Here is a 15,615-nt window from a genome sequence, read left to right as displayed (position 1 = left end):
CAGACTTTGTTCATCAGAAAGTGCAGATCATAACCTTTTAAACAATGTATGGCAAGCTGGATTTCAAACAGGATTGCTAAATGCACTATTGGCTTTTATGCTTCACATAACATCTGATGAAAAATTTATTTTTTCCCATAAATTCCATTTTCCGGCAGCTACCTTTCAGACAAGATCAGGTTAAAATGCTTCATGTTTGGCATCTGTTAAAATGAGAGAATCTGCCCTACAATTTGATACCAGGGACAGCATTGTGTGCCCTTAACAGGCTGAGCTACTCCAAGAAATGTTTGGTAAAATTGGCATTCTGGAATGCAGTTTAAAGATTTAGCTTAAAAAGCACAAATATAGTCACATAGTTAAGATTAGGTATGTACTGGTAATGGTTGGGTTTAGGGTTAGGGTTAGGCAATATAATTGGATGAAAAATGAATAGAAGTAAATGAAAAGTCCATGTAAGGATAGAAAAACCCAAGCTGCGTTTGTGTTTCTCTGTGAAGTGTGTTGTCTTAATACAGGACCTAATGTCCTGCTAAAGAACAACAGATTAAAAATAAAATGTTTTCTTATTTTACTAACTCTGGCATATTTACATTTTGAGATTAAACTGAGATTTGGATTGGGCATTAGACCTTTCAAATAAATAAACCGCTCACAACAATAAAGAGTTCAGAAACCACTACGTTAGGTTTAGATGAAAATTCAACCTGAAAAGACTCACAAATAAGAAAAACACAGAGGTGGCAATTAGAGAAGTTTATTAGCTGATGTTTGTTTTCTCTTGGAGCTCGGACCCTGGTGAAAGACATGGATGCTGATAATGACATGAGCTTGAATGAACATCTTAGGGTTAGAATTAGAGAAGTATTTCCCCTGGGATCGTGATACTGGTGGTGTCCAGTTTAGTTGTTATCGTTTACCTGATCCTCTTCTTCTATTAGTGTGTAAAAGGTTTTTGTCATTGTCCATGCTCAGTTCCCCTAGTACAAGCTCTTTGACAGCCGTTCCACGTTTAGTTAATCAGTCTAACCTGTATCTTGTCCCAGTAAACACCATCCATGTATATAATAACAATAATAATAATAAATCTTTTTATAAGAAACTCACATATAAACTTAAGTAACATCCCTAAGACTCTCAAGGTCGCTTTACATCAATAACATTAACACAACATATTGTGAACAAAAGTTCACAACAGTACTACAAAGAGAACAACAAATAAAACACAGATGAATGTTTGTGGTGCAACGTGTGGGTCAAGTGGGGTATGCTAGTCTGAACAGGTGAGTTTTAAGGAGAGATTTGAAAGTGTGCAGAGATGATGTCATTTGGAGATACAATAGCAGCTCATTCCAGAGTTTGGGAGCAGAGCAGCTAAAAGACCTGAGTCCCATGGTGAAGAGGGAGGAACGTGGCATAAAGGGAAGAGAGTCAGAAGAGGAATGAAGGGCACGGGATGGTGTGTAAACATGAAAGAGATGGGTAAGATAACCTTTGTTAGGTTCTTCTCCAGTGTTTTTCCACAGAAGGAATGTCATTCTTGAACCGGTTCCATTCGCATGCCTTAGAACTTTGGTATTTTGTTGTGCACCGATACGCATTTTCACCTGTTTTGCAAACCAAACATGACTCATCAACAATGGGCATCACCTGTTGCAGTTTGAGCAGAATAACCAAGTATTCTGCGGTACCCGAGTTGAACCAGTGTTTGCGCTCCAGCTCTTTTATGGTCATGCTGACCGTGGGAGACTGAGGGAACTGTTTCAAGGTGATAGAAAGGCGGCAATCAAATGAATTCGATAACGTAAAAAAAACCACTTGTGACAAACAAGATATCTGGTTGTAACAAGGAAAACCATCTCTGATGACAAACAGTAATTTGAACCTTGAAGCAGATCAGATAAAGCAGTAGACAACCACACTGGGGGTCACTCTTGCCAGCTAACAGGATAGTGAGGCAGCAACTTCAGGATGTGGTGGAACAGGGGATTAGCCTTGTGGAATTGCTGCCAAAAAGTCTGCAGCAGTCACATAATGTTGTAATGTCGATATGAACCAAAATATGTGGGGAATGTTGCAAACGTCTTGGTGAATATGTGCTCCAGAATCTAAAGGGGTTCAACTTGGTACTAAAACAGTGTTTATTATACACCTTATTATGCAGTGGCCGGAGAATATGCATTTTACTTGTTTTTATTCGACAGTATAATCATCTATGCACTTGTACATGTCCTGGTATGACATCTTTGGACTTGGTTTGTGTTTTTGTGTTAACTGTTGCTTAGGTCTATGTTTCCCTTTATTGTTAATTAGTTCCACCTGTCCCTTCTGCCTCCCTGTCTCCTTGCCACACCTGTTCTTAGTTCATGTGATTACCTGCCTTTGTTTTCTCCCTGTATATTAGTTGCTCTGTGTTCTTTGTTGGTCCTGGTTCCTCCGTCACTATTCCTGGTTCTGTTTCTCTACATGTCCCGCAGTGAACTCTCATGTAAGTTTTTGTCTGGACTGTTGTGATACCTGAAGTGTTTTTTTTGCTTCACCTGGAAATCGCTTAATAAAGTTGGTAACTCATTTAATCATGCGGCTCCCAAGCTCTTGTCTGCGCATTGGTCCAATCCAAACACAGAACGTGACATTACGAACTAGCCAGTACCAGGACCAAACCAAGACAAACTAAAAGAGCTGAAGAAGTGGGAACGACAACAGAAGGAGGAATTGAAGAAAATGTATGGTGAAGAGGAAGAGATAGTACATTCACCCATGTTGCTCCAGGAAATGGAGGAGACTGAAGGACCAAAGGAGGGTCCCGTGGGCAGGCTGCCTACACTTCCTCGCCTAGTTCCGGGGGGCGCGTGCGTGTGGGTGGGTTGCCTCCACAACCTCGCCATGCTCCGGAGGAGCCCGTGGGCTGGCTGCCTCCACAACCAGGTCATGAGCGCCTCTTGGTTTTTCTTTGGGGGGTGCTCCTGGCTTTACAGCCTGACTCAGGGCCTGACACACTACATGCTACACCTCAGCCTGACACACACCAGTCTGCTACACCTCAGCCTGACACACACCAGTCTGCTACACCTCAGCCTGACACACACCAGTCTGCTACACCTAAGCCTGACACACACCAGTCTGCTACACCTAAGCCTGACACACACCAGCCTGCTACACCTCAGCCTGACACACACCAACCTGCTACACCTCAGCCTGACACACACCAACCTGCTACACCTCAGCCTGACACACACCAGTCTGCTACACCTCAGCCTGACACACACCAGTCTGCTACACCTAAGCCTGACACACACCAGTCTGCTACACCTCAGCCTGACACACACCAACCTGCTACACCTCAGCCTGACACACACCAGTCTGCTACACCTCAGCCTGACACACACCAACCTGCTACACCTCAGCCTGACACACACCAACCTGCTACACCTCAGCCTGACACACACCAACCTGCTACACCTCAGCCTGACACACACCAGTCTGCTACACCTCAGCCTGACACACACCAGTCTGCTACACCTAAGCCTGACACACACCAGTCTGCTACACCTCAGCCTGACACACACCAACCTGCTACACCTCAGCCTGACACACACCAGCCTGCTACACCTCAGCCTGACACACACCAACCTGCTACACCTAAGCCTGACACACACCAACCTGCTACACCTCAGCCTGACACACACCAGCCTGCTACACCTCAGCCTGACACACACCAGTCTGCTACACCTCAGCCTGACACACACCAGCCTGCTACACCTCAGCCTGACACACACCAGTCTGCTACACCTCAGCCTGACACACACCAGCCTGCTACACCTCAGCCTGACACACACCAGCCTGCTACACCTCAGCCTGAAACACACCAGCCTGCTACACCTCAGCCTGACACACACCAACCTGCTACACCTCAGCCTGACACACACCAACCTGCTACACCTCAGCCTGACACACACCAGTCTGCTACACCTCAGCCTGACACACACCAGTCTGCTACACCTCAGCCTGACACACACCAGTCTGCTACACCTCAGCCTGACACACACCAACCTGCTACACCTCAGCCTGACACACACCAACCTGCTACACCTCAGCCTGACACACACCAACCTGCTACACCTCAGCCTGACACACACCAACCTGCTACACCTCAGCCTGACACACACCAGTCTGCTACACCTCAGCCTGACACACACCAGCCTGCTACACCTCAGCCTGACACACTACATGACACACCAGAGCCTGACTCCAGTTCCCCAGGGTTCCTGCCTGGGTCCAAGCCTCCGCCGCGGTCCTCGCCACGTCGCAGACCGCCTGACTCTTTGCTTCGTGGGTTCCTCTGGCCATGCCGCCGGCCTCCTAGACTCTTGCATCTCTGTCGCCACCGGCCTCCAGACAGCCTGCATCTCCACTGCCGGCCTCATAGACTTGGGTACTCTTGCCTCGCTCTACTGGGTTGTTTTGTTTTTGGACTCTGTATGAAATGAGGTTCATTTAAATATTATTTTGATGCTGTGTGACAATTAATTTAATTTTGATAAATTTCATCATCATAACTTACACATTTCTTAATCCAGTTGAAATTCTGTCCCTTAATTACTAGGAGCTCAATTGGTATTGTTTTTTTATTTTTGTAACAACCAACCACAGCTCTTAGAAGAAAGCGTCACACCTTGCAACCACATCAACCACACCTCACCTCAACCACATCTTAGAAATGTCTGTTGTCTCCTTGTCAATAAAAGTCACTCTCAGCAGTGAGCTGAATCACTCTTAAGCTGATACTCCTCAGAAGAATATTTTACGCTAAGATAGGATCTCTCTGAGAGGACTCTCAGAATATTTGTTAATACGGGCCCAGCTATTTACATTTAGAAGAGGTTTATGTGAGTGACAACAGCAGCATTTTCCTTAAAGTCGAATCCAATGTTGATCCTTATTCTACTAAATAAAGTCAGAAAACGGATTATTAATGAGCCAGCAGTTAGGAGTTTTTCTATGTAATTTCAGAGCAATCTTGTTCATAGTAATTATTCTAACACCTTCATTCCATACCTTAACAGTGTTGCTCTATTTCATATATAGTGCCTCCAGTTAAACAATGTTTTGTTTATCACAAGAAGGAACATGCCTTTGAATAATGATATCTATAGTTTCAAAATCAAATAATATTTTCCCTAACAAGTCATTAAACTGAAAAAAACAACAAAGTTGGAAGTTCAAAGTTTACACTTAAAGAACCTGTTTACTCTGCTCTCCTTATTTCCTCAATCAAAAGCAATTCAAATGTTTTGTGTGATGCAATAATTGAGGCGGTTTGTCCTACTACCTCCTCATGGCTGTATTCTGTAGGTAACAAAACTGTAACTTTAAAACCAGAGTTTTGATCACAACAGGATTTAGACTTGATTCATGGTTTTTGTTGCTTCTTTGTAAAAATGATGGCAACCACATAACCTGTTTTAACACACCCACAGAGTCAATCTCCAATGTAGCAGTAACGCCGCAAGGTGTGGACTTCAAGTTCCACAGGCCTGTAGTCTGTTCTGCTCCTCCTTTGGGTCGTCTCTCTTTTCTCTGGATGAATGGCAGCTCTGAGGTTACAGTCAGTAATAGAGTTCAGATCATTGATGGAGGATCCACTCTGACTTTTGTCAGTGTATCCCGCTATGACCATGGAACATCAGTGATCCAGTTAGAGTCTTCATCATTTGGGAGAATTTAAACAATTAACAATGAACAAATGATGTATACAAAATATTAAAATAAAATTCCATTTAAAAAGCCTAACGCCAGATGGTGCAGCACACTGCTAGCCTTCAATTAGAAAAAATGTAAGGGTTCCTTTCTTTCTGTTTCCTACTCCTTTAGATGGCCCAGAGTGCACATTTCTGGAAGTGTTTCCATCACAAGAATTTAATGAGGAAGGAACGGACATCCAGCTGAATTGAAATATTTCTGAGTGGAATCCAGATTTCTACAGGACTGCATCTTAACCTGACATTCAGACAAATCATAGTGGGGTCTACCAGTGTCAGGCCATTAACAGCAAAACGTCAGGCTATCAAAATTCTGACCGTTTTCGTATAAATGTTTCTGGTAAGTCTGAATACAGTATGTGTTGTTTTGGAAAGTGTATTTTATATAACTGACGGGCCTCACAGTATTTGAACAAAATTTTAATGTTTGAGATTTTATAAATGCTAATACTAACATAAACAAAAGAATAGGAATAAAAAAAATAATGCAAAGAAATACAATAAAAAAGCATCTGGTATAGTTCCAACTCGAGATCGACCAATACAGGTTTTTTAAAGCCAATATTAATACAGATTATTTTGACATCGGTCTAGCTGATACCCGATATGCGCAGCCGAGTTTTTTGGGCTGATTCTTGAGGCTGATATTCCTTTTTCTACCATCATTTACATTAGAGAAATGACACAATAATAACAAATGTTACACAAGTCTCAATTTAAACAAAAAGAAACATTTATTAACAAAACAGAACATATTAACAATTTATAGCAAACAATGTAGAACATTTAAATATATAAAAATAAAAACAAATGTTTATCCTTGAACCGCCACCTTAACGTGGTGGAGGGGTTTGAGTGCTCGGATGATCCTAGAAGCTACGTTGTCTGGGTCTTAAATGCCCCTGATAGGGTCTCCCATGGCAAACAGGCTCAGGGTGACGGGTCAGACAAAGAGCGGTTCAAGACGCATTTATGAGGACCAAAAAATCGAGGCACGTGACGTCGCCTGGTTCGGCGGAGCCAGGGTCCCACCCTGGAGCCAGGCCTAGTGTCGGGGCTCATCTGAGAGCGCCCGGTGGCCGGGTTGCTTCTCGCGGGACCCGGCTGTTCCAAGCCCAGTGGGCCCACCACCTGCGGTGGGAACCATGAGGGACTCCTCCTCTGATGAGAATGACACCATCAGTATTGACTCTCCTATATTCTCTCAACTTCCAGCAAATGCTCTACTTTCCAAAAATGGAAAGTTATTGTGGTCTGTCTCCCCACCTTAACACAGGGTAGATTTGGTGATGCTAATATTATTATTGGCTCCAGACCCCACCAGATATGCTGTCAGCCATTTCCAAGAAATACTGAAAAATGTTTTTTCATTATTATCATGGATAAAACTATGTAACAAAGTATTCCGACATGTCAAAAAGTGGGTAATTGAGTGACTACCTGATGATTAATTTTGAGGTCAGTGAAACATTTAGACTGTATATTTACCACAGCTGCTGAATCGCACAATTCAACGAGTATAGTAAACTCAAACTATGGTATCTAAATGTTCATTTGTTTTGTTTAATATGTCCATTGTTTCACAATGTCATTCTCAATAAATAGACAGACACATAGTTTTTGTTAAAAATTGACGAGTTAATTTTGTTCCATGTTCTGACCCACAACACGTGTTTCCAATGTTGCTGTGAAATCAAACTACACAGACATGATAAAGTTCAGCAGTTCTGTCAGTCTCTTTTGTTCTGCATCTAGATTTTCCCCTGATTTCCTCTGGATGAACAGCAGCTCTGAGGTTACAGTCAGTGACAGAGTTCAGATCACTGATGGAGGATCCACTCTGACTATAATCAATGTTACACGCTGTGAACTGGAGCTAATGAGGCGTCGTGTGTTCAGTTACTTCAGTGAAGACTTCAATGATCCAGTAAAACCTTCCATTAATTGTAAGTTTCTCTGTAATTTGACTGTTGCACATTTCTCTCCTGCTTCAAATTTGCATGAATATTTAAAGCAGAAAGTTTCATTTTTACAACTATACGGTTGTTGTTTTGTGTTTTTGATTTTTTTTACATACTCTGCACATTGCAGATGGTGCCAGAAAAAGTATCATTTATGATATCACCAGCTGAAAAACGGCCATTACAGGTATGCATGTATATTTGAAACGTCAGCTTTCAGTGAAGAAGTTTCATGCTGGGAAAGCTTTTTTTTTTTTATTTTGCAATGTATGTTTTTTTTTTTTTTTTATATATATATTCTAAAATTTACAGATGGGCCAGAAAAAGTAAAACTGTTCAGCTTTCCATCTCAAGAATACTTTGAGTGTCAGACATCAGACTGTTCTGCTCAGCTGACTCCAGACCTGCTGCCATGTTTCAATGGTTTCTTAATGGAAAGCTTCTGCCTGATTATGGATCAGCCCTTTGGCTCATATATGTTAAAATGGATGATTGTGGAAACTACAGCTGCCAGGCCTTTAACAGTAAAACTTTGAGATATCAAACATCTCAGCCTGTAGTCATCTCTGTAGTAGGTAAGACTGAATAATAGGTTTGGTACAGTTACGAGCATCTTTAAATACTTTGTATACATCTGTAGACAATTGGAGTGGAAACACAAACAGTAAGAGAGGAAATTAACTTTATACATAACATTTAAATGTTTAATTAATTTAAATATTAAGTTTACTGATCTTCAACTCAAGGTTTTTCTTTGATACATTTATAAGAAACATTATTGCCTGTAATTTAAAGTTTGACTGTGATCTTAACTGGTAAAAGACAAACTCTGCAAGTAATTTTGCAGACGTGTTCTTTTAGAAATGTGATTTTACAGAAACACTAATAATTTTTGGTGAACCGCCTTTATTTTCAGAATATGAACACGGAGGTCTCTCGGGCGGTGCCATTGTAATGGGATGGGATGTTTAATGGGATGTGTCAGGTTTAAACAACCTAACAATATTTATAACAACACAAAAAGGAGAGAGAGAGACAAAATGTTAGTTATTTTACTTGTACGAGGAGAACGATCAGAAACATGTTCAGTTACAAGTCCCCAATCATTCTGAACAGCATCTTTCCGCCTCCTCTTTTTATTGTCTTTCGGGGGTCCCTAGTTTACATAAAACATTGTTCTCTAAAGGATGGGGGAAAACAACAGCTGCATCGTAAACAGGTCATAAACAGCTTTATACATTAACAACACATTTCCCACAGTCTCCTCCAACTTGTAGGGTCAGCCGTGCCTTCATCTTTATGACCTCCTCAACTGGGCTGCTTCCTTCTCTGCTAATTCAGCTCCTATTTATGACCTTTGCCTGCAGACAAACTCACACATCCTTTACTCACACATACATCATGAAAGGTTATATAATCAAATAGTCAAGTTAAAGAATAGGAGAAAATATAAGATAAATCTATATTCAATTATTCCAACATTTCCCCCCTGTTTGTCTTATATGTGCTCATATTCTCATATCACTTAACAGCCACTTCTGTCAAATTTTGTAACTGTAAGTTTATCTTCATGAGTACAAAGACAAGAGGCACTTACTGACATTTAAATCACATAATCATATAGAAATGGATCTGCATACAGGTCAGAAAATTGGTCAGTCCCATCCTCGTCCTCTTCATCATCCTGATGTTTAAATAACGGATAGAGTTGTGTAACTCTGCTTTCCATAGGAGAAATAGCTGTGGTAATGAGACGATTAAACAGAGAACGGAGACAGGGTATACAGCAACATCCACACAATGTCAAAATTTTAGCAAACACTGCAAAGGAAATTATTACTCATGATACTAAAATTTTATACTTCCCAAACATATCCAGCCAGGAGTCCCACATCGAGGCGTCTACTCCAGAATGCTCTTTCATTTTGCCATTTAGAGATCTCAAACCTTCTATGGCTTTCATTTGGCTGCCATCAGCCAGCAGCAGTGTTGTTAGGTGTGAATGTGCAACATTTTTCTCCAAAAATAGCACAAACTTCTCCTTTTTCAGCTAACAACATGTCCAAAGCAATTCTATTCTGGAATGCCATCAGGGAAGTTGAAGCCAATTGGTCATGGACAGTTCAAACCCGCTTTGTGTCCAATTTCCTAGTTTTTGTACATTGTAATGGATATAATTGATCCTGTCTACGTTTCTGTTCAACGTACACCACCAACAGATACTTGATTCAAATCCTGCAACTACTTGATCAGTTAATTTATATTCATCTATAGCATCTATGTATGTAGAGTCTCCCTCAATCTGCCATGCTGCTTCTCTGCACTTCCTATCACAACAATCATGTGGATTTAACACTAAATAGTCCATCTGTTACTTCATCTACTAACATAGGATATAACCATAAAGTAATTAAGCACAGAGTCCTGTTACTTTTGAAGGTAATCAATCAAACAACCACCACCAAATGTCTCCTCTAGAGACTAGTTTAAAACACTTATTTACTTTTACAATTGTAATACACCATACTGCAATGAGATTTCCCAATTTATTACCTCTCTCTGTCATATTTATACATGTATAGTTTCCAGTGGTGACTCGCTTATGGAAAACTGATTTATCCTTATCTGCTCTAGTTACAGGAAAAAACAGAATCCCAGTGTTGACACATTTCATTAGGATTAGTTTGATTCATTACTTCCATCACACAGGGTTGTGGTATCACAGCTGGAATTATTTATAATAAAAGCCTTGAACCCAAACACACAACACAATCTCTTTGAGTCATGTTAGCTGCTTGCTCTACCATCAATAATCAGTTATTATTTGTTCCTGATACTCCTGTAATAACCTGGAACTTAGTCATCTATGGTTAACTTTTCTAACATAATTTTCACTCTCTTCGCTTTGTAACCTGGATTACATTATCAGTTTTATGGAACTTAAACAACTTCTTTTAATAACTAGCATAAGCAGTGGTGCCCCACTCTGGTGTCCAATTATTCCCTTCATCAGCTACCATCATGGACCATGAGGTGTTTCTTCTATCATTAGTTAAATACCATTTATAACTTCTATAATCCTGTCCTTTCCTTCCTCGTTTGGTCAAGCTAATGAATGGGATCAGCACCACAGCTATGGTTTTAGATTTCACGCACACTTGAATACCATAAGTATAAGAAGTTTGTTTAGTACACATAGTTAGGTTATCTTACCTACCTTGATTTAGCACTATTTGTTTCATATAACTCATAACAGATGTTGTTACATTCTAATTAATCTTGACTGGTTTCCAGAAGTACCAGAAAAACAAAAAAATCAATATATAAAAAAAGAATAAACACACAGCATCGGAAAGCATTGTTCATCCATCTAGAAATCATTTTGGCTGAAATTTTCACTCCTCTAAATGGTTCCAGTGTCTTAATTGTCTTCACTGACTTTCGGATCTCTCCAGACTCTAAATGTCTGGGTCCACCCTATTATCAGTCTATAAATCACTTCCCCTGACGGAGCTTTCAACCGAAATGATCTTTTTATAATGTGTAAGGTGAATCCAGGTTGATCTCTCAGCTATTTTACTGCCCTTGCAGTGGTTAATAATACCTAATATGGATCCTCTCACTTAGGTGAATACCAATGTTTCTTCTTTACACTTCTTATTAACACCCAGTCTCCTGGTTTCACTAGTTAGTTTTCCTGCTGGGAAATAGAACATTCCTCATTAGTTTGAATTTATTTCTGTTGGTTTCTAACGTACTCCTCATATAATCAACTAGGTTAGCTTCTTCATCTAACTCCCACATATTTTTGAACTGTGGTAATCTGTATGGTCTTCCACATAACATTTCATAGGGTGTTAACCCTGAGGTAGTTGTAATGTTTAGTTGGAAATAGTTCTATCTGTTTAGAAAATGCATCTATAATGACTAAACAAAACTTTTTCCCTTCACTGTGGTTTAACTCAATAAAATCCATATGAATTGTTTGAAAAGGGTATCTTAGGTTTGCAAATTGTCCCCTTTGTTGTCTTAAATTCCCTTGTGGATAATGTTTTACACATGCTAAACATGTTTTACAAAAACATTTTTTAATAAGAATTTTAGAATTTAATCAATATGTTATATAATATTAATATATCTGTCCTACTATTCCCCCCTGTTGAGACATTATGAAAACATGATGGCTCAAATATTGCTTCCATTTATAGGTTCTTTGGTAGGACAGGTTTATTATCTGGTCATATATAGTTTTCATCTTTTAATTCAGCTCCATGTTTTTTCCACATTGCTATCTCCTGTAGTGAGCTTTGTTGTTGCATCTTTTCTAACACTATATCCATTGTCACCAATGCATATCCTGTTTGTGTTTTCTCCCTCTCATCTTTTTAGATAAATCATTCACATAAACTATTTTGTGATCCTGCAAATCACTTCTAATTTTTTTCTTTTTTTTCCTAATTCTGCAGTATTAATGCTGAAACTGCATGGGAAACTCTTAAGGTTAAAAGGTTAAACAACACTATTGCAGCACTGCAACTGTCATTTTAGGCTGCAATTACAGCTCTCACACAATATAGTTGCACACACGCAACACTATCTAGTTTTGAAAAGAAATAAGCTATTATTTTCATTTTATCTCCATGTTGTTGAACCAGAACTGAAGTCATAAAATGTCCCTTGCAATCTACCATCTGAACAAACGGTTTACTATAATCTGGTAATGCTAAAGCAGTACTGGAAACTAGAACTTGTTTTATGTTGGAAAATGCTTCTTCAGCTTCTACACTCCATCTTAGTTCAGACGTCATTTTCAGCTCTTCCTCATACATTAGTTTGTTTAATGGAGCTACTATTTCTGCATAATTTGGCACCCAGTTTCTACAATAATTAGTTAGTCCAAGGAAGGACATTATTTGCTTTTTTGTTACTGGTTTTAGAACTTGTAATATTGCAGTCTTTCTTTTTTCTACAATTGTGCGTCCCCCTGCGCTAAGATTATGACCTAAGTATTTAACCTCATTTTTACACAACTGAAGTTTCTTTTTACTAACTTTGTCCTTCTTCTGCTAAATGTTTTAATAATGCTATTGTATCATTTTTACAAATCTCCTCATCAGGAGAGGCTAGTAGCACATCATCAACATATAATCAACCCTGACTACCTCCTGGAGGGTCAAACTTGACCATGCTTGCACTCATTACCTGAAAGTATATAGTTGGACTTTCACAGTAGGCTTGAGGTAGTCTGGTATAAGTATATCTTTGTCCCTCAAAGGTAAATGCAAACCAGAACTGCCTATCTTTCCTGTTGATGGAGCTTGTTTTTTAACTGGAAAAATGGGGGTGTCACAAGGTGAATCCTCACATTTTATTATCACCCCTGCAGTTATTAAATCCTTTATTACTGGTTTTATTCCTTCACGAGCATCATATTTCAAAGGGTATTATTTATTCTGGGCCTGTATTCTGTTTTTGCTCTAATTTGGACAGGTAATGCTCCTTTACTAAACCCACATCAGTTGGGTCTGTTGACCATAACTTATCAGCGACTTCATTCAAAAACTGTTCCTCCTGTTCAGTAAGGAATAATTCTCATTGTTGTTTTGTATGCAAAATGTTTTCCTGCACCATCACTGTCCATAATAATAATTTTCTAATTAATCCTGTGGATGCACTAGTTTCTGTATTCATTATTGTTACAAACCAGTCTGTGACATCTTTTACCCTCTGCACTATTCTTATCATGCCACTTGAGTTCTTTATCCTTGAATAAAGATGTGTGTGGAGGTGACCACATGTTGCAGAGCTTCCTAGTGTCTTCCTCTAACACTACTTCAGCAACTGAGGTACTCTTCCTTTCTGTATAAACATAAGTTACCATGAGTTTTTATAGGGGTTACTTTATTTAATACTTCTTCATAAATTTTATCTTGTCCAGGAGTATTTTTATACCACATGGTAATATGTAGATCATCTGGTGTCATCTGATCTTGTAGTCGAGTAATGACATTTCTTCCTTCTGTTAGTAAAGCTGTCCCTATGCCTAGGGGTGGCTTATTCAGAACATCCAGTTAATAGTGGTAATAAGGTGGTCCTACTCCTTTTTTAACATCAACACCCTGATGTGTATTGTCTGTAATCTCCTCTGCTCACTCCTCTCTGACCCCTGCGGTTTTTTTGTCCTCTGCCTCTAAATTTTTTCTCTTCCTCTGTTGTTTTAATAATAACTTCTTCTTCTTGCTGAAAAAAAAAGGTGTTGCCTATTTAATTATTTATTTCCCCTTTTTTTTTTTTTTTTTTTTATCTCCTTCATAACTTTTTCTGCATGGAGGGCATGATTAACATAGTCTTCTAGATTTGCTGTGGGGAACCCTATAAAATGTTTCCTTACTCAGGTATTAATTGCATCCCTGGAACCAGCATGTAGTGCATTTTTTTTAAACTGCTGTTAATAAACTCCTTGCTTATTGTAGACCACTATGTATTTTAAACACTTTTGTCAGTCTAATCCTATATTCTTCAAAAGGTTATTCCTCATTTTGTTTCACTCTGGCTATTAAAAAGTGTAAAATATTTTCTAAGGTTACACAGAAAAAAAACCATGTCATGCCATGAACCTCCGTGACACGCTGTATCAACAGCCTTCAGCATCTAATAAAAAATAAACACAAATAAAACATACATGAGGTACAGCCATGGTGGGGATGGATTTCTTCACCAAAGGGACTCATTTTAGCCCATCCAATCCTGTCAAACCTCATCAGATCTTTGGTACAAAACAAAACTTTCCACCTACTCTTTTACTCCCCTTCTTCTGTCCTGCTATTCCACTTTGCAAGTCTATCAAAAATTACTTCTTAGCCCTCTGACCTTTTCTGCTTTCCACAAAAACGTCCATTCTTATCTCCTGCATCACATTTCTCTCTTTTTAGTTATTTTTAAGCAATAATCTACATCCTCATCTACATTACTGCTTTGTCCATTTTTCTTAAATCACGTTTACTTTAATGTACTTTTAATTATTGCATCCTATAGATTAACAAATTTTTTAGAGTTTAAACGACCATCATAATGATATGTGGTTATCCATTTATCTAAATATTTTAATTTACTCGGATCTTGTGCTTCTATGAACTTCCAATCTTTGCATTGTAGTTCGTTTTCCAATTTATTTTACTAGCCCCTTTTCCCATGTTTTGATTTAAATTTGGTCCAGCATATAAATACCTAGGGTATTCTAAATACTGGATTTTTCTCTTCAGTAGGGTGACAGAAAAATCTCCTTTTGTGGTAATTCTCACTTCAACTCTTTCGAGTGGAGAATTCTTGCCTTTGCTTCCACAAAAGTTAGTCACTTACAATCCCACTGTTTTTGGTATGAGGTAAAACCTAGTGGTTTAAATCCTCCATTCATTTCTCACATACACACATTTAAACGCGGATTTTACTTAGTATTTTTTGTTGTTTAAAATACTTAAACGCAGATTTTACTTAGTATTTTTTGTTGTTTAAAATACTTAAACACAGACTCCGCCGTTCTGGAAACACGGAATTTTAGTATTACTTTCTTAATACTTAAGAGGACTCTGTCGTCCCCTATAACCTCGGAATTTTCAGTATTTTCACTAATACTTTAAGCAGAACTCCGGCGCACTGCTGTTAACCTCGGAATTTTCAGTATTTTCCCTAATACTTTAAGCAGAACTCTGGCGCACTGCTGATAACCTCGGAATTTTCAGTATTTTTACTAATACTTTAAGCAGAACTCCGGCGCACTGCTGATAACCTCGGAATTTTCAGTATTTTCCCTAATACTTTAAGCAGAACTCTGGCGCACTGCTGATAACCTCGGAATTTTCAGTATTTTTACTAATACTTTAAGCAGAACTCCG

The 15,615-nt window shown here is 39.1% G+C and overlaps 1 protein-coding gene across 1 annotated transcript in view; it reads left to right on the top strand.

Annotated features, from left to right (window-relative positions):
• LOC124866135 overlaps nucleotides 1-15,615 on the top strand; it is a 34,379-nt gene that overhangs the window by 14,824 nt on the left and 3,940 nt on the right. Inside the window, 4 exon segments of the mRNA XM_047361814.1 lie at nucleotides 2,478-2,488; nucleotides 2,647-2,862; nucleotides 2,979-4,435; nucleotides 7,518-7,689. Coding sequence (XP_047217770.1) covers nucleotides 2,478-2,488; nucleotides 2,647-2,862; nucleotides 2,979-4,435; nucleotides 7,518-7,689 — 1,856 coding nt within the window.

This window comes from Girardinichthys multiradiatus, chromosome 3 (genome assembly GCF_021462225.1).
Source record: "Girardinichthys multiradiatus isolate DD_20200921_A chromosome 3, DD_fGirMul_XY1, whole genome shotgun sequence".
NCBI lineage: Eukaryota > Metazoa > Chordata > Actinopteri > Cyprinodontiformes > Goodeidae > Girardinichthys > Girardinichthys multiradiatus.
This window is presented reverse-complemented; position numbering and strand designations above follow the sequence as displayed.